The following is a 19,813-nucleotide window of genomic DNA, read 5'->3' on the forward strand; positions in this document are numbered from 1 at the left end:
ATCATAACATTTACAGCTTCATTAAGAAGAGAGTCGTAGTAGGAGTGACAAAGACAGGAAACCTTAATAGCCTGGCAGGTATTTTCTGTGCAAATATTTTACTTAGGTCTGGTAAATAAAGTTATTCGGTGAAGGTTTTGTATTATACGGGGTGGCATTGAAATTGTGTAAAATATTCTGGGGGATTCATAGTTTTTTTTTAATAGTAAGTTTATAATAAGAAAACAATTGACGAAGTTTTCCACACATGTATAAATTTTACCCCTAAAGCATGATATAAAAAAATAGTCCACTAGGAAGAGTTGTATTTGTAAGAGTTGTGGGTTTTGATTTTTCACTAACATATAACATTTTTGGGTTGACTTTTTTTTATACATAATGGACATATATTCAATAATTACGGCAAAATTTATACAAAATTTTCGTCATATACTTTCTCATTTAAACTCACTATTAACAAAAAATATTTTATAAGTTTACCTTTTTAAGGTCTCTAACTCTCTTACTATACATTTGTTGATCCATGCTAGTAACAACTTTTCTCCATTTTTATGGGTATTACCATCTCCCGGATTTAACACCCTGTATATTTAAATATATGAGCAAATTAACCCTGCATATTTGAAACTCGCGGACGAGATGTATTTGGCCAAGCTATATTTGCATTATTTAAAAAGAATAAATAGATAGGTAACTCAATATCAAAGTTAAAAAATTTACAAAATGAATATCTAATTCCAAACCAGCCATATCAACTGTTTTTGAGAAAATAAAACGCATTTCCGTTCCGTATCACTGTAAATTACAATAATTTTACAAATTATTCAATATAATTAAAATATATTTGAAAGATTTTAATGCTCACATTTGTGTAAAACAAAATGTTCAAATGATGCCATCTAGGGGTGCATCAAAACATCGAATGCATTTTTTTATCGGTAACGCTTAATACTATCGATTTGGAACAGAAAAATGTTTTTGCAAGGCTTTTTGATAACTTTTAATATTAAAATGTTTAAACTTTTTGCAAAATTTCAAATGAAATTATAATTTAGAGCTACGAAATTAGTGTCCAAAATTTGAAAAAAATTCTTCAACGAAAAATTACATCGGAATATACTGTTACTCTGTTACTAACTTATACTCTTATTTTTGTATCGAATCGCTTCCAAAATGTTTTACTCATAATTCCTTGCATATTTCCGCGAGAAAATATTTTTTTACTTGTATTTATTATTGTTGTTATTTTTTTTAAGTTAGAAAACATCTCTTCCCTTCACCTACTTCACTGTACCTAAACATGATTTTTTTGAACTGTATATTTTAATCCTGAATTTATTTGATCTGTCAAAAAAAATAAAACTAGTAAAATAGTGAAAACTAGATTAAATTTTGGTCCATCTTATCCATGGGCCACATCGGCGAAATTTCTATCACTTACGCCGACAAAGGCTCAGAAAGAAAACCTTACACGTTTAACGTAATACCTAAAATAGCTTATCGTACAATTGGACTACTTATGATTAAATAATGTACAGTTACACAGGGACGGCTTGCTTGGCGTTTTTCAAGGCGCCGTTACACAGGGGCGCCGTCTCATCGGGCGCCGTTACAGTCACGGGAATGGGGCTGGAGGGGATTTTCATCTCTATGTGACCGTCGTCGATCGATAGCGAGTCCATGCTACACAGGGTGTCGCTGGAATGGGACCGGATCGAAGGGAATATACCCGATCGGACTTGACCTGAAAAAAATAAATAAATAAATAAATTACTTCTGAAACATAATCCATAGAATAAAGCAAAGTAAAATAAGTAGTAAAATAAATATATAAAACAAGTACGCTGTTTTCCTAAAGTAGGTATAGGAAATTAGGAATCTAAAAAATTAATGGATAGCAGCAAATTGCCTAAAAAGTCTTTTATTCCAGTATCGCCTTCACATTAAAATACATTCCGCTCCAATGTGTGCTCAATGGAATAAATGGTAGTCATACAGGAATAAGTCTCGACTATACAGAGTAAATCTTACATGTGTACCTACATACATTCTAAGTATAATTTTAAAATGTAGAATATGTACTTAATAGTTTATTTGCGAAGAAATTAGGATGCATTATTTTTTTAATAGAATAGGACGTTGGAGAGAAACAGCTGATTTCCTAGTCGTCGTCTCGTCCAGTTTTGCAATTGCTTTCAAAATCAAAGTGCGACTGATCTCAACTTTATTAAGACTTTATAGACGATTGAGTGAGTGGGTTTAGTCGTATTTGTCATTTTAAATAAGTTAGTACCATACATCTCTGGAAAGTAAGAAGTTACACAATACGTACTACAAACTGAATAATTACCTACTTGAACATATATGTAATACTAAAAACTCATATTCAATTACAAAACAGTGAAAACGTTAAGAATATTAAGGTTAGGTTAGTAACCGAACAGTAGGCAGGTCAAGATTCACTCTCGATGTAGGTCCGTGGTCAGGAGCGGCCCGAAAAGGGGTTTAAATAATGATCTGAAAATATTTTTTTAGTATAATTATGCATTTTAAAATTTTTTTAATCGCGTATTCGTATTCTACTCATTTTTCCCTATTTTTTCTTTAAATTAATGACAATATGACTGAACCATCCACCGTATATTCATAAATATTAAGCTTTCACCGACGGTATGGACACTTTACATCAAAACTTGCGTAGAATATGTGTACTTTTAGGGGACCGCCTAGACGGGTGTCTTGGCCGGTGGATTTCGATCTGCCGAGGTAAGCATCACGGACGCAGGCTGGAAATTGGATGGGTGACCTAAGGCATTAACATATTTACCATGTCACTATTTGTGTAAAACGCAAGGTTGATGAGACAACGTATTTGTCTCGATTTGTTATTTTCACGGTAGGTTCTTTTAAACGCATTAATATTTTCACGGTAGATTCTTTTAAATGCATTAATATTTTTGGAGAACTACGCTGTATTCAAGTACAAATATTGCAGAACCGGACTCAGTTTAATCATTAAGGATGTTAGAGAGAGACGCAATTCAATGGCTTGCCAAGCGGGTCAATCGAGACATGTGTGAACCGCTGCCTCAGAGTGCTTTTCACGTTCATGTCGCGTTAGTATACTGTTGCCTTTGTTATCGTGCTGATGTTGCGTAATTAATTCCTATACATTGGTGTTTATGGTGTGGTATTGTAGACAATTTAATTTGTTGCTTTTTAATAAATAATGCGTACGCCTATGTCCCGCGGCTCTGTTCTGACAGCCCTATTAATCACCCATTTTTTGCATAATGTAGTTAAATAACCTTGTTTTGATAATTTTACCGTTTTATCGATATTTTGATAATATACAACCTAATTGTAATGTATGTAAAATATTTGCGGTTTTCAATTCCAAGTTCGTTCTATATAATTCAAGGTAGCATATAAAATTAGTATTTAACACTCCAAAGGTACATCATTACCATTTGCTTGTGGATGGAATTTAGCATCATAAATAATCAAATGACCATGACCAACAACTTATGAGGTTAATCTACGTAGATAAATATAAAATGTTTATTCTGAAATCTGATCAAGAATAGAACAAAATCTGAATTTGCAATTGATTGGCCGGGTTATGGAAGTGTAATTTCCATTTTATAAATATACAAATATCTAAATAGAATATCAATTTGTACAATTTATACTTAAATTGTTCCAAGATTAGTTTTCAAACAGAAGAAGCTCGAATATCTTTGGAATCTAAAAATAAGCGGGATGTTTATTTTCCCCTCATGTTTATTTTCTTGGACAATCAGTATTTCATAAACAGGGTGAATCAGTCATAATGTCATTAATTTTAAGGGAAGATATGGAAAAATTAGTGAATACGAATACACGATTAAAAAAATAAATGCGTATTTATGCTAAACTAATTTTTTCAAATCATTATTTAAACCCCTTTTCGGACCGCTACTGACCGTTGACCCACAAAGGTTTATCGAGAGTGAATCTTGACCTACTGTATTAATCGGTCATTAACCTAGTTTTTACTGTGTTTTAATGAGTAGCGAACGACAAGGAATAAACAGATATTTTTACCTACACATGAATGAATAAGATATTTTTACATTTTTAATATAAACAAATATTATTTATTTGTTAATAAAAACAAATGTATAAGGATAATAATTGTTTTCGAATGCTAGATTAATAACAATTTAGTACTTTAATATTGTTAACGTTTGCACTATGTTTTATAATTGAACATGAGCTTCTAGTATTATGTTGAATTAATTATTCAGTTTGTGGTACGTACACCTACTGACTTATTGCTTTTCAAAGAGTAGTAGGTATTGTATCTACCTATTTAAAATGCCAGTACGTCTAAAACAAATGCAAATTCAAAACGACTGGGAAAATCAGTTGTTTCGCTTCAACGTTCGAGCGTTCTGTGGTCCGCGAGCGCGTTCCCGGTCAGAAAATGTGATGCAAAATAGGGCGCCGAAATAGCGGGAGCTAAAGGTAATCTGTTTATCTTTGAGAAAGTCGAATAAATTTTTTTTTCCCATTTTCTATTTTTATTAGGCCTTCCGAATACGTGGTTAAAATTAATGACGTTATTATTGAATTCCCTGTACTATACTCATATGTCTTTATAAAGTGACTTTGTATCTATAAGTGATTTATCTTACATTATTATGAATGTATTGTCTTAGTTTCCAAATAAAAAAAAACAGGAATGTTAATTTCCTATTTTTCTCGCCTTTTGGCACTTTTTCACTCGATGCACATTATTAATGTTTCTATTCTTATTATTCAAGTTGATAATACAAAACTGAGTACCTACTCACTCAGTGTAGATAAGTTTCTTTTTTTAGAAAAAATATTTTTGTTTAATTTAAACCTTTAACGAAAACTGTTCATTTGTATGTTTTCTGTCATCTTGTTGACATAATAATTCTGAATCATCCTGTATATCGAATAACTTGTCAAATGTTCAGATGTTAATAATGAAGATATTTGGGGTCTTGACATTCAAGTGTTTAGGCTTCAATAAATGGGACGTAGAGAGAACATTCAAGTTTAATTATATTAAATTTCTCCCAACATAAGACTAATCGTCAATAAAGGTATACATTATATTATTATTAATTATTAGGTGAGCAATTTATGAAATTTGACTAATTGTTTTTAAGAGTCGTTCGTTAACAATTCATAATGATTCAAGGAAGACATAGTTATCAAATTTTTTAAAAACATTCAACACTAACATGTACCTATGCGTGTCATAATATGTATATACTTAAAGATAAAGCAACTAATCATGTCACCATTCTGTTTTCTCTTCGCGATAGCACAGTGAAATAAATATTAAAAAGTTAGTTACCCTTTTGTTCTAAAAAGCATTGTTAAAACTTGTATATCGTGCAATTCCATATCAAAGGCCGTGTAAACTACAAAGCAGAAAAATAATAGGAAGGAGCAACTATTGCTATAAAGAACACCAGTAAGTACCAATAACGAAATAAATAAAATTAAGCCAAAACGTCAATCTTACCAGTCGTCAATAATTTTGGTTTTTCTGCTGGAATAAAAAAACACATTAATATTTTCAGTCCCGAAACCAACATTTATTTACAATGCAATTATAAAAAAAATGACACTTTAATAATAAAATTTAAAAAACTCCTCGGTATGCAGGGCGCAATTTTAAGTGGGGGTCAGTTTTGTAGGGATAATAGTACCTGTTCCTCAGAATAACCACTTATTTATAACATTTTTTTTTAATCAAATAAATAGTTGAATTATAATCATTTTTTAAACCGCACTTAAACTGTTGTCTACGCGCCACTGGACAGGTCATAAATCAAGTTGTACGCGCGTTACATTTTTACATTACATTACATTTATTTGATATTAACGGAGTGACAGAGAGCGAAATTGCTATAGAAAACTTTATAAAAACATATTGCTTTTGTATGACGTTTGTGAAATGTGCTTTAGTCATTAAAAAAATAAAAAAATCAATGTTTTAAAAAAATGTCATTTGCATGATTTATTAAATATTAACTAATAATTGGTATAACTAAAACTACCACTAACTACAGAAAATAACTTACTAATCTGAGAGATTTGAAATATTTTTAAAAATTATTTTAAGTTTTTGTTAAAAAGTATCAGTTGTTATTTTTTTAAATAACGTTGTTTAGTTCATGAATCTCAGTGTCAATGACCTTTGACGTTGACCTAGTTTAGGTGAACTGCGTTATATCAATCCACTTGTAGGGATATGACAATAGGGTGCTGGTAGCAAAACATTTGCTCTAGTTGGTTAATTGAGAATGGCCGAATATGTCACTGCTTCATTTCATTAAATTTCTTTTAGTTTGTGAAACTATAAAAAACATATAATGTGTCCCACTTTTTATGGAGTCACTCTGATATTTCGCACACCTGATATCCGAATATTTTGAAACATTGTTGGTGAATATATGTATACCTATAAAGTGAGTCTTTAGACGTAACCATATTGTAGTCAGAGGCGTCCGATGGAAAAAGGGGGTTGATTAAACAAAAAGTACCTATTAACGATTTTTTTAGAAAAATTCTGGTATGATATTCTTAATCAGTACCCTTAGAAACCCCTTTGTACAAAGGTGTTTGAGATATGGGTCGTCGAAAAACAAATTTTTTCAACTTAAAATAATTTGTATCTTTGCTCTCGAATGAGAAAAAATAATAATTTTGTCTTCAGAATAATGTATTGTATTTGCGACAAACGTACAAAATATTATTTTGTTGTAGAATCATTTCATTCCAGTACAATACATTATTCTGAACAAAAAAAAGAACACATTTTTTTCATTTGAGAGCCCGTTTATTTTAAGTAGAAAATAATTGTTTTTTGATGCCCAATATCTCAAGCACCTTTGTACAAAGGGGTTTCTAAAGGTGCTGATTAAGAATATCTTACTATTTTTTTTTCTAAAAAAATCGCTAATACTCTTTTTGAAAAATCCACCCCATTTTCCATCTGCGAATCAGACACCTCTGACTACAATCGAATATGGTTACCTACGTCTCACTTTATAGGTATATATTTACTACCAAAGTTTCAAAATATTCAGATACCAGGTGAGCGAGATATCAGAGTGGCTCCATGAAAAGTGGGACACATTGTATACGAATTAAGGAAGATATTTGTCAACAATGCACATCATGGAACCCAATTGGGTATGCATCCGCGATTAGCACACCCAATTATTTAAGGTTACACAAGCCTATCCAGTGGATTATGAAAATTGTGAAAAAAAGTAAAAAATAATTCAGTTTTCAAGAAGGAATTTGAAAAAACCAACTTGTAAGTATTTACAAAGGTCAAAGGTAGCCTTCATATAAATATGACCCCATTCAAAGTTACACCCTGTATAAATATTTAAAAATGTTTTTTTTTCTCTTTCATAACGAGAAAAAAGATGCTAGGTGAAAAATATATTAAAAGTAGGTACAAACGTGCATTTGCATTTTTACATAGCATTAGTGTAAAAAAAATCTATTTATTAATTATTATTTTCAAAATTTAATTAATCCGTCATATATTTTTAAATATTATTTGCCGTTACCAGTGGCGTACACAGAATTTTGCCATGGGGGACTCTTACTTTTGCTATAAGAACAAATATATAGGAATTATTCATCACGATGTAGTTCTGATTCCCCAGATGTCCCTTTGCATACGCCACTGGCCGTTATCCAAAATTTTAGTATAGTATTTAGTAAATTAAAAACCCTGTCACCCATTTACAAAGATACTGCCATAAAAATTAGCGGATGTTAGTAAGTCCCAATTAAAAAAAGTATCAAGTATAACTTACTCAAACAGTCGTTGCCGTACATGACCTTGCGCTCATCCAGCTCCCTGGCGCTGCACAGTGGCGTATCCACTTCTACGGTGTTGTTGAAAAGAGCATAATCGACTTCGTACTCCCCCGAGTCCTTCTTGAATGTGATGAGTGACTGGAACCTGTGACCCCACAGGATTTCTGACGGTAAATAGCTCGACCGAGCTTGCGTCGTCATACCCGTAGATTCTATGACTCCCTCTGGGAATAAAAGATGTGATTAAGGCACGTGGATATTTATCAGCAGAATAAGTAGGTATAAAGTTATTTTCCAATTTAATAGACGGTTAGTATAGCCCATTGGTGTTTTACAGCTCCAGATGTGTAACGTTTTATTCGAGAATAAATATTCCAAGAATAGTAGAAATATATTTGAAGCAGATAGTATAAATATATTTTTCGCATGTGCATGTTATTTATTAATTGAATAGTTTGACAAGCAGACGAAATCTGCTGCTTTTAGATTCACGTCTTAAACTTTGTTGCTGGAAAAACTGGAATTGATTCGAATATCTGTTATTGAACAGTATGTCGATATTTAGCTAAAAAACATTTACGTTGTTTTTTTTTTGGAATTATTGTACTGAGAAAACTTAGATGATTCGAAGGTTTTTTAAACTTTGCCAATGAAGGTCATAATTACCAAGATATTTAAAAAAACACAAATTACAATGTAACAACATTGCAGGTTTTGATAGTCGATAGGATTATCCCAGAAATCAGAGAGAGAGAGGGAGAGAGAGAGAGAGAGAGAATATAAAAACAAGTAGTATCTGTAATAAATAAAATAGTCTTACCTAGCATAACGACGATCTCGAACCTTTCCCTGAGAAGATTGTTGGCTGACATGTTGTACAATGGAGACTTACTGTCAATTTTGTGCACGATAGTGGTTGGCCATATGAAGAATATTTTGTCTTCCTCACCATCTCCACCCACCTAAAATCAATTTGTCATAAATGCTATTAAGAAAAAGAAATTATGTATAATATATGCAATGCAAATAAAATTTACCAATTTCAAAGAGAAAAGCTACGAATTTAAAAAAAAATGTTCGCTTTTGAAAAGTTTGTCCACGTTTTGTCTATATGTATCTACAGGGTGTTTCAGAAAGACTTTCCGTAAATTCAGGGGGTGATAGTACGACAAAAAATAAGAATTTTTTGTCATATGAACTATATGTCTATCTCCTCTTGTTTTCGAGATACAGAGCGACAAAATAAAATTTTTTAAATAGATTTTTTACGAAAATTTCCAAACGGCGCGAAATATTTTTATGAAATTTGTTATTCCGTTGTTTTTAAGGATGCCAAATACGCTGGTCTAATTATTTTTTGGATATTTCATAGAGGGCGCTAGTTATGGTACATTCCTATTACATTTTAAGTTCTAATTTTTTTAAGGTTGGGTTTTTTAGTGATTGTTAGTGACTGTAGTTAGTAATGACTAATTACAGTCACTAAAATTTTGATATAAAGTTAATTAGAGTTTAAAGTATTACTAAGAATGTATGCGTTGTTTATGAGACATCCATTAATAAGTCTGATAAAAGACTACTTTGAGAAAAGTCACTTATTTTCTACACCGTAATATTGTAAGAGTTCAGTTAAAAGCCTTGTTTCTCGAAAACTGTCCACATTAGGAAGTTCTAACAAGAGTACATTATTTTTAGAAAATAAAATTGTACATTAGAAATTGGAGCCCGAATTGGAATACCAAATTTCATAAAAATATTTCGCACCGTTTGGAAATTTTCGTAAAAATGCTATTTAAAAATTTTATTTTGTAGCTCTGTATCTCGAAAACAAGAGGAGATAGACATATAGTTCATAAGACAGAAAAATTGTTATTTTTTGTCGTACTATAACCTCCTGAATTTATGGGAGGTCTTTCTGAAACACTCTGTATAGTCTTTATTAAGGCTGTTTTACAATAAAAATGAAAATTATATCAGAAAAGATAATAATATAATACTTTTCCGTTACTTAAAAGAGGTCATTAGACACACAAAAGTGATTCATTAGCTTTAATGAAAGCAGAAATTACAGTGTTACAATAATTAAATGATCTTTTGTGACATGGAAACGTATGTTTTATCTTTACTAAGATAAAATTCTTCTCATAGTGTACTAACTTGGCTAAAGACTAATTATACATATAGTTGAAACATTGGGAAATTAAAAAGGAAAATGACTTAATAGTTATTCTAAACTCACATTTTTAAAGAACTACCAACATGTGACACCAAAACAGTGCTAATAAGTCACTTATTACGACATTTATGTCATGGATCTAGTATAAGGAAAATTTTAGTTTTAGATGAAGTAATAAAAAACAAGTAGGAGTGGGATATATTGGTAAATTATTTGTGTTCAGAGTTGATCTTACTAGTAAAAATGTATATCTAATTTATTATTCATCAAAGTGTTTTGTTGTAAATGTAATGTAAGAGTTGAAAATTATTGTGAAAAGGATTGTGCAACTAAATTCTAAGTTATATTTAAAACAAGTTGCTGGGCCATTGGTTTAGGATTCTTGGCGTTTCGAGCGACATATCGCTCTCTTCATCAGAGGAAACTCTGAAAGTGGAGATTAAGTTCTCTGATTTATATTTGCTGCTTGTATTGCTTGCAGTCATCGCTTCGTGTCTTTGATTTTTTCCATCTCGATTGATCGATTATTTTGGGTTTCTATAGGCTCCCTGCAAAACCTTGGCTAAAATTTTTTCTCTCTCTCTCACTAGAATTCTAATATTATTTACGTCTATTGCATGACTTGTATCTGCTCATTATTCTGTAACTGCTGATTTTCTACGTTATTATTCTTCTACGTTGTTATTCTATTTGTGCATTTTCTTGTTTGTCCAATGTATACTTTTCTGTATAAACCGGAATGCTGTATACACCGGAGTTTTGCAGTAAATGGATTCTTCTGGTAACACTAGCAGACTTAATCTCCAGTTTCAAAGTAGCTTTCGAAATGTCAAAAAACCTAAATCGACGAGTCGACAACTGCCACCTCTTGTCTTTTTTTCAAATAGGTATCTCATATCAATAAAGATTCCCTTCACTGAATAATCCATCTAATAAGATTGCCCTGAACAATGAAATATAAAGCAAATCCTCAAAAATACTTGCCTTCGTACTTACTTTATCCCTTACCTTCAGTTCAGTTTGGAAAAACGGAAGGTGCTCGCCCTCTTTGGTAACCTTGTGCCTGATCAACTGCGCCCTCACGTGCGCCTCAATGATGTGGCTCTTCCTCATGTCCCCCACCCTGAACATGAGACAGGGCACCCCGTCCCTGTGGTTTATCACAGCATGTCTGGAGAAGAGGAGGGTTTGCGTCCTCTTCTTGGGCCTGGAAAGTTTGGCGAACACTACCCCCACCATGAAGGCCTGGATCATAACCCCGCATATGCTCTGGATGCACATGACGAAGATCGCCTCCGGGCACTCCTCCGTGGTGGTCCTGACACCGTACCCGATGGTGTGCTGGGTCTCCACGCTGAACAGGAAGCAGGAGGTGAAGCCGTGGATGTTTGAGATGCACGGCTGCCAAGGCTCAGTTGAGTTTCCATTCTGGAAATAAATACTGATTTGAAGAACAGGTTTGAATGCTAACGTTTAACGTTCTAATAGAATTGATAAACAATATACAGTGTGTTCCCGGATGGAGTATCGCACTCTTGTAAAATTTTTATTGATTTTTTGAGAAAAAGTTATTCTTGATAAAAATGTTATCTTGGGAAGTCATTGGCAGTAATCAAATATGTAATAAAACATACAGCGGGTTCAAAAAATTTTAAAATGAGAAATTTTCCATAAACAAAGTGCCTTTAATTTTTGTTTTCGTTAAAACCTGTATTTAACAAAGTTGTTCGAGAACTCGAGAAATGTTTAAATACGGGATTTAATCAAAAAAAAATAATAATCACATATTGCAAATAAGAAGACTCGATTTTTAACTATTTTACTTAAAGCACAGAAAAATTGTAAAAAATAAGAACTTTTATTTTAAATTTAATATACCTAAGTAAGGGCTAATTATTTTATGATACATTACGCCACACCAGACATTTATTTTTTAAATTTTTGACTATAAGCTATTAATCGAAAATTTAGATTACTTTAGCCAAGTATCTACAATTTTGAGAAAAACCCCGCTATTAGTTGTGAATGTTGATTCGTCAGTAAATAAAATATTGTGATGAAGGAATCTATTTTCAATCAGTCTCTCGCCCATTGTTAAAAAAGTCCAAACGACGACCATCATCTCCATCAAGCAATTTACTGCTTTGAATGGATATATTTTATTGTATATCTACTAAAATTCTTTGAATATCAGATCTGCTAGTAGCTATGATTTCTGACCTTTTCCTAGTTGACATAGAGTCCATAACTACAACAGTAACAGTATCGTTATCATTGTATTCTTTTTTTATCTTTTTAATATACTATACATCACCAGTGGTATCGAATTTTATAATTAGCTTGCGAATTGCTCCACGAGTTACAGTTACATTTGGATACTTTTCATTAAAAATTTATGTTGCATATCGATATGAAATATTACCGATCCCATAACATTTCACAAGATAAATTCGTTGCTCCAGGCTTAGCGTTACTAATAAAAAATATTTAGTGGGCAGTTAAAAAAATAAACATACTGACTTTGACATTGAAAAGGAAATATCCATGGTATGTAAGTCAGTTAAAAATTGCGGCGACTTTTTATTTGCAAATTGTGATTATTCTTCCTTTTTGACTAAACATCCGGGGGACACAGTGTATAGAAAAAAATTTACAGGTCATGAAATATAGCTACGCTAAATTAAAAAGAGAATGGGATGACATTTCCGCTTGGATTTAACAGAATAAATTTCCACCCAATATCGATTATCTTGGATATAATAATAATAATAATAATAATAATAATAATAATAATAATAATAATAATATCTCTACTCCTCATTCTAATTACGAGAATTAGCCCAGAAGTCGGAGACTTGTGCGGGAGAGGAGGCGGCATATTATTATTACGCAGGCCGCATTTGCGCCCAGGAACGACTTATGTTGGTAGGCCCTAACCACCATTCAGTGCAGGAATGAGGGAAACCTGGAAAACCTCATTAATTAGGGGGGTGGTCAAATGCCAACCGGTGTCAATCTCTCACATTGACCCAAGCCAACATTCTTCCACCCTACCATACCCGCACAGAGGGCGCCAATCCTCCGTACAAGTATAGATATGCGAAGATAAAATCAGTCTTACAATTTTGTAATTATTAGTGAATACCAGAAACCTCAAAATCTGCTACAAAATAATTACTAAAAATCACTGTATTGATTTACTACAGCCTCGAGGTTTCCGACTCATTCAAAGCTATCTTTAGAGATTTTAAATACAGTGTCCCCCTAAAGTCGTGCACAAATTCATTATTAGGTAAACAAAAGAAATTATTAAAAATTCCCGAAACAGGTCGGTTTTTGAATTTAATTTACTATTTTTTCAAATAATAATTTAATATACAGGGTGACCTATATTCGAGTAATAACGTCGTCATAATTTTTTTTTAAATGGAACATCCCACTTTTTTCCCAATTTTCGGATTGCCCTAACTGAGCTGATTCCAAAAATATACCACAAGTTGCTTCTAATTGTTACAGGGAGGACAACAATACCCAAATTATTTACAAATACTAAATTTATTTACAAATAAATAAACGTACTAAAAATTGAATCAAATCACCACATATCATTTTAAAATGTCATTATTTTTTGCTATAATTTCTTTGATGCTTTTTTAATTTTATCTGCCTGATAGAACGTGCTCGTGTATTTCTTGCAGGCAATCATTTTTAAATAGTTTGTTAAGATTGTACAAGTAAATCCATTTTGAATGATTCTTCCTTAAAATATTGAGTATTTTTGAATTAATTAAAAAACATGATTCTAAGTGAAACCGAACGGATTGAAATTCTTATGATGATCGGATATGGTGATAGAATTCGAACTCATGAGGAAGTTTGTGTTTTGTTTAATGAAATTCATCCCAATCGTCCACCAATAAATCGATCCACGGTTAGCCGAACTGAAGCAAAGTTTCGAAATCATGGTCATGTTAAAGATATGCCCAGATCTGGCCGACCGACTGTAGATGAAGAAGTGCAGTTACAAGCCCTTTTGACCATTCATGAAAACCCGCAATCCAGTCTGAGAGTCGTAGCAAATAATTTAGAAATGAGTGAAAGTACATTGAGTAGACTTCTTCACAGAAACAAATATCATCCCTACAAAGTCCACTTAATACAAGAATTATGTGACGATGATTTCGACAGACGCACAGAATTTTGCGAAATGATTTTGTGATGATGAAGAATGTTAGGCAGATCCGGATTTTGTGAAACGCATAATTTTCTCCGACGAGGCGTCTTTTTATTTGAATGGCACGGTCAATAAACAGAATTGTCGGTACTGGTCAGATCGCAATCCACATTGGATGATGGAAGCACACACTCAGCATCCCCAAAAGGTCAATGTTTGGGCCGGAATTGTTGGTAATCGAATTTTGGGGCCGTATTTCTTTGAAGGAAATTTAGTTGGTGCAAGATATTTGGAATTTCTTCAGTTCCATTTAGTTCCTTCCTTCCTTGAGTGTTCTATTTCCAAATGAAGAAGATCCAGATTTACCCAATGAAAGCATTTGGTTTCAGCAAGATGGTGCACCATCGCACTATGCCAGCGCTGTTCGCCGCTATTTAGATGACGTGTTTCTTCATCGGTGGATTGGCAGAAGAGGACATAAGGAATGGCCCACCAGATCACCAGATTTAACACCGCTCGATTTTTTTTCTTTGGGGTTATGTAAAAAGCAAAATATGCGTCAATAAACCAAACAGTATTAACAATCTGAAGGAACGAATTCGGCAAGAAGTTCGAGCGATCCCGCCTGAAGTCATTGGGAATGTACAGCAAGAATTTACTTCCCGTCTGGCCCATTGTTTGGCAGTAAATGGTCAACAATTTAAACATTTAATTTCGGTGTTTCTGATGATTTGATTCAATTTTTAGTACGTTTATTTATTTGTAAATAAATTTAGTATTTGTAAATAATTTGGGTATTATTGTCCTCCCTGTAACAATTAGAAGCAACTTGTGGTATATTTTTGGAATCAGCTCAGTTAGGGCAATCCGAAAATTGGAAAAAAAGTGGGGTGTTCCATTTAAAAAAAATTGTGATGACGTCATTACTCGAACATAGGTCACCCTGTATATTATTATTGATTATTATTTGAAAAAACAGTAAATTAAATTAAAAAATCGACCTGTTTCGGGAATTTTTAATAATTTCTTTTGTTTACCTAATAATGAATTTGTGCACGACTTTAGGGGGACACTGTATATTGTGATTGCAGAAAGACTTCTTTGCAGGGTAGCATCTACAGAGAATCCACTAAATGTAAAGTTGTATCAGATTTTGTGGTGTCGGGTTTAAACAAAAAAAAAACAAAAAATTATTTTTTGACAAACGTGGATAGACGATTTTCATGAAAAAAGTTCAAACTCATCAACGGCAGATCACAGATGAAAATTTGAGGTATGTAAATATTCTTAGCTGAGACTAAAGAAGTGTAAGGTAATTTTGTAACCAAAACGTTAATTTAATGGTTTGTACATAGTGCATTCTTGCCACAAAACTCAAGAAAAATAAAAGTTTAGTTAGAAATAATCGTTTCTATAAATCTCTAAAGGAAGATAATATCCGATGTCAAACTATTCTTTAGATCAAATCTCTCAAACTCCTCACTCGATATCATTGGCCTAACTTTGTTAAAATTTTACATGTGGGAAATTATTGTAGTAAAACTGTATTCCCTTCTTTAAATTATCGTAGAGTTAAGGAATCATCTCAGGAAAAATGTAACTCATGTTACTTTATCTATCTTTATATTAAGGAGAAAAGCGACTAATTATTTCTTCAGTTACTTACTAGATTCTCCTCGTTTAAATCCCCATGCGTGAAAACTATCATCCACCACACCACAGCGAACAACAGCCAGGACACAAAGAAGTTCATGGCGAACACCAACAGCGTCCAGCGCCATTGTGCGTCCACTAACGTCGTGAAGATGTCCTGCAGGTACTTCCTACGCCTCTTCGCCACATTTCCCTGGACCACGTTGCAGTCCCCGTGTTTGAAGACCACACGCTTTCTTATTCTTCTTGCGTTGAACCGAGATTGACGAAATCTGGAAGAAAGGGAAAAGAAGTCTTAATACATTTAGATCTTGCCATGGAAATAAGGGAAATTATTTTTCAGTCAAAAGTTACAGGATTATTCCAAATAAACGTAGTCACCTTGATCTACTTTAAATCTATTTCAAGCAGTATGGTTTTAACGGAAACACATCTTAACGGAAGTCTAAAGAGTCTAGAGTTACTTCTTTAAAAAATATAAACCAATTCTTAATTTCTGTTTCAGAAATAAAGAAGAAAAGTAATTTAAACTATAGAATGAATTCCAAGGGTTGCATATAGATTAAACTGTCTTCAAAACATGTACGAACTCGTGTTCGAAAGTAAGTAGACGACTATCATTTGTGATTTATTCTCTGATCTAATCATCTTGCCAGGATGCGTTTTTTTCGCAAATACTTTACATTTTAGATGTTAATTTTACTCATGTTTAGCAGTTTTAGGTAAGATATTTCCGGCAAAATCTGTATCTTTCTAGGATTTACACAGAATAGTTTATAAACTGTCGTTGATTCCAAATGAATTCTGAAACGTTTGTTCTTCTTTTCCATTCATCTTCATCTTTCACATGTGTATATTAATCGAACCACATGAATTTTCCTTTATTCATTTTTTATCACTCATCTTTTATTTAAGTAAGTTAAGTTAAGTCAGTAAGTAGTTCTTTATTTTCGACAGTTGGTCATTGACGAATTGCACAAAATTTATTAACATCAAAGTAGTATATTATCGTAAATTTATAAGTATCAGCTATAACTAATTTATCAATGTTATAAAATCAAATGAGTTGCGGTAATCATAAATAATTTATTGGTTTGTTTGGCTCGTTCTTTATTGCCCTTTGAACAAGCTTTGAATAGGGATATGCGCTGTCTTTTAAATATGCACGTATTATATTTTAATGACAGGTATGCGATGTAAATGAGATCAGTGAAATTAATTTGTCCAAATTACAGACAGATAGGAAAATATTACTTTTTTAAAAGGTGCAACATTTTGAGAGTTGACAGATATTTGGAAATATATTATTTTTTTAAAAGGTGATTTTGAGAACCGCCGTGCACATTGTGCACCAACTAATTGCGAGTTTCCCAAGTCATGGGTCAAGATAATTATGTGGAAGACTCAATCTTTTTATACTGCAGACTAAATCCAACTATACTGTACTGACTGATTCTTATTTAAAAAATAGTAAGTGGTTTTAAAAGTAAATTCAAATTTATTTAATAAATTAAATTACTCAGTGATTTCATACTCATATTTTTACTTCATAATAAAGAAAACTCCAAATGACTGCAATACAAAATAATCGCGTAAGCTGTGTCAAATTATTCTATGAACTTGGATCATTGCTGGCTATGGGTTCTAAAAGATTAAGAAATAATACAGGGTGTTCCTAAATAAGTGTCGCAACGGAAAACTGTAAATTCCTCTTGAAAAAAGAAACATTTTTTCCTCTTCCATTTTTCTCTCCGGGCTTTCGTTTTCGAGATACACGGTGTCAAAACTTTAATTTTTTTTTAGTTTTTCGCCAATATCTTAGGAATTGTTTGAACTACAGGACTGAGCTTTTGTACACACATTACCACTATTAATAGCTACTTTTTCGCACCCTTCTCGAATTCATTGAACGTGCCAGTGGTGGAGATTTTAAGGTATCGTAAGGGTTTTTCCCCCTAAATTTTACGCCACTGGAAAAATTGACTTTTGACAGCAAATTCTAAAGCGCCAATGAATTTTACACAATAAGAGTTCTCTTGGTTCATTGCTTTAAAGTCAACCGTTTTCAAGAAAAATGACTTTTTATGAACAAAAGCAAACATTTTGCTAACGTTTCGAAAATCTTTTGTAATTCAAAAAATAGGTAGTAATAATTAACAATTATAACGAAATTTAACAACGGAAAGGATTTTAACTTTTTTTTATCAATTTGGCGAGTAAAATTTACAGAAACTGTTCAAAATTACGTCCGTTGGCTTGAATGCACGCATTACATCTTCTAATCATGTTTCTTTCTGCCGCTGCGGCTTCACCTCTATCGGTCAACTTTTCGATAGTATTGACATGGAAATGTTTACTTTTGTTCATAAAAAGTCATTTTTCTTGAAAACGGTTGACTTTAGAGCAATGAACCAAGAGAACTCTTATTGTGTAAAATTCATTGGCGCTTTAGAATTTGCTGTCAAAAGTCAATTTTTCCAGTGGCGTAAAACTTAGGGGGGGGGGGAAACCCTTACAAAACCTTAAAATCTCCACCACTGGCACGTCCAATGAATTCGAGAAGGGTGCGAAAAAGTAGCTATTAATAGTGGTAATGTGTGTACAAAAGCTCAGTCCTGTAGTTCAAACGATTCCTAAGATATTGGCGAAAAACAAAAAAAAAAATTAAAGTTTTGACACTGTATCTCGAAAACGAAAGCCCGGAGAGAAAAATGGAAGAAGAAAAAAATTTTTCTTTTTTCAAGAGGAATTTACTGTTTTCCGTTGCGACACTTATTTAGGAACACCCTGTATAATAAACATTAAGATATCTCTAGCTATGAAAACGGACAAAACAGAACAAATTTAAACTGTCAAGGTAACTAAAACGAAAAGACAAAAAAAGTTCAAAAGACGAACATAGATAGATTTTCGAAATGTCAACAACTTTTTAAACTGTGAAATTTTTTGTTAAGCAAAACTATTTTCGTAAAAATATCCCCACTGATTCTTTTGGCGCAAGGGTTTGTTTCAATAATTTTCAAATTATTTTCAAGCTGGCAAAATACCCAAAAATATGAAAAAAAAAACGAAAACTATACCACAAATAGTGATGAACTATAGAAAAAAATAAATTTTGTCACAATTTAGACATACATAAGATTGGAGAAGTTAAATATATCCTTATACTGGCTATGTTTTATTCAAATAAGTACGAATTTGTGCAAAACTAGTTATTCTATTTTACATAAAAAACTTCAGTGGAAATAGTCCATATCCTCATTTTGCAATAATGGCTATCTCAGTCAAATAACGTTTTTTGATAGCTAAAACTCCCCTCAATTCCATTCGTTATTAGTCGATTGCTCTGTACCAAATGCGAAACCTACATCTCCAATAATCTTGCTAGAGTAATTAATCAAAAACTATGTTTCACTTCCAAACTTTAAATAGTCGTCCTGAAAATTCATCTAAACATCACAGAAATAGAAAGAACACAACAAACTAAATAAAAACAACAAAATAAATCTAAATGAGGTTTATACAAAAATTGAAATACCTCTCCCAAGTATTACACTTATATCCATCGAAGTCTTGGATGTAACTGAAGGAGCACACTTTCATCATATTTCTTCCACACTTGAATAATTATTATTACGGAAAATTAGTCGCTATTTATCGTCTAGCATAATATGTCACGCTGCTCTGATAATGCTGAACCCTTCTACAATTGTTATTAAAAGTAGAAACTGATATCGACTAATGAATGATTCCATCAATCACGACGTAGTGACTTATTATTTGTTCAGATTAATCAGGGGTATAATTGCTGGTGCCTTGCAGATGCATACTGTTGATTACTGGATGCAAAAATGTGTTTGGCAGACCGGATATCGAGAAATAGGCAAATGTAAATGATGCATTGATTGAGCGACGACATGGTTATTTCCCGTCACATATTTTCA

General features: G+C 32.5%; 1 protein-coding gene across 6 annotated transcripts in view; it reads right to left on the reverse strand.

Annotated features, from left to right (window-relative positions):
• Nucleotides 1–408: 408 nt before the first annotated feature.
• Nucleotides 409–19,813, reverse strand: part of LOC108903706 (G protein-activated inward rectifier potassium channel 3) — a 159,644-nt gene continuing 140,239 nt past the window's right edge. For 2 of the 6 annotated variants that reach the window (XM_018705976.1, XM_018705981.1), the window contains exons 3-8: nucleotides 15,883–16,141; nucleotides 11,051–11,470; nucleotides 8,687–8,828; nucleotides 7,863–8,090; nucleotides 5,546–5,572; nucleotides 409–1,744 (exon numbers count right to left, since the gene is read on the reverse strand). In XM_018705976.1, coding sequence (XP_018561492.1) covers nucleotides 1,539–1,744; nucleotides 5,546–5,572; nucleotides 7,863–8,090; nucleotides 8,687–8,828; nucleotides 11,051–11,470; nucleotides 15,883–16,141 — 1,282 coding nt within the window. In that variant the 3' untranslated portion in view covers nucleotides 409–1,538. Of the gene's footprint in view, nucleotides 1,745–5,545; nucleotides 5,573–7,862; nucleotides 8,091–8,686; nucleotides 8,829–11,038; nucleotides 11,471–15,882; nucleotides 16,142–19,813 lie in introns of all 6 variants that reach the window. The other 4 variants (XM_018705974.1, XM_018705979.1, XM_018705975.1 and 1 more) reach the window with 3 other exon arrangements.

This window comes from Anoplophora glabripennis, unplaced genomic scaffold (assembly GCF_000390285.2).
Source record: "Anoplophora glabripennis isolate ALB-LARVAE unplaced genomic scaffold, Agla_2.0 scaffold110, whole genome shotgun sequence".
NCBI classification, from domain to species: Eukaryota; Metazoa; Arthropoda; class Insecta; order Coleoptera; family Cerambycidae; genus Anoplophora; species Anoplophora glabripennis.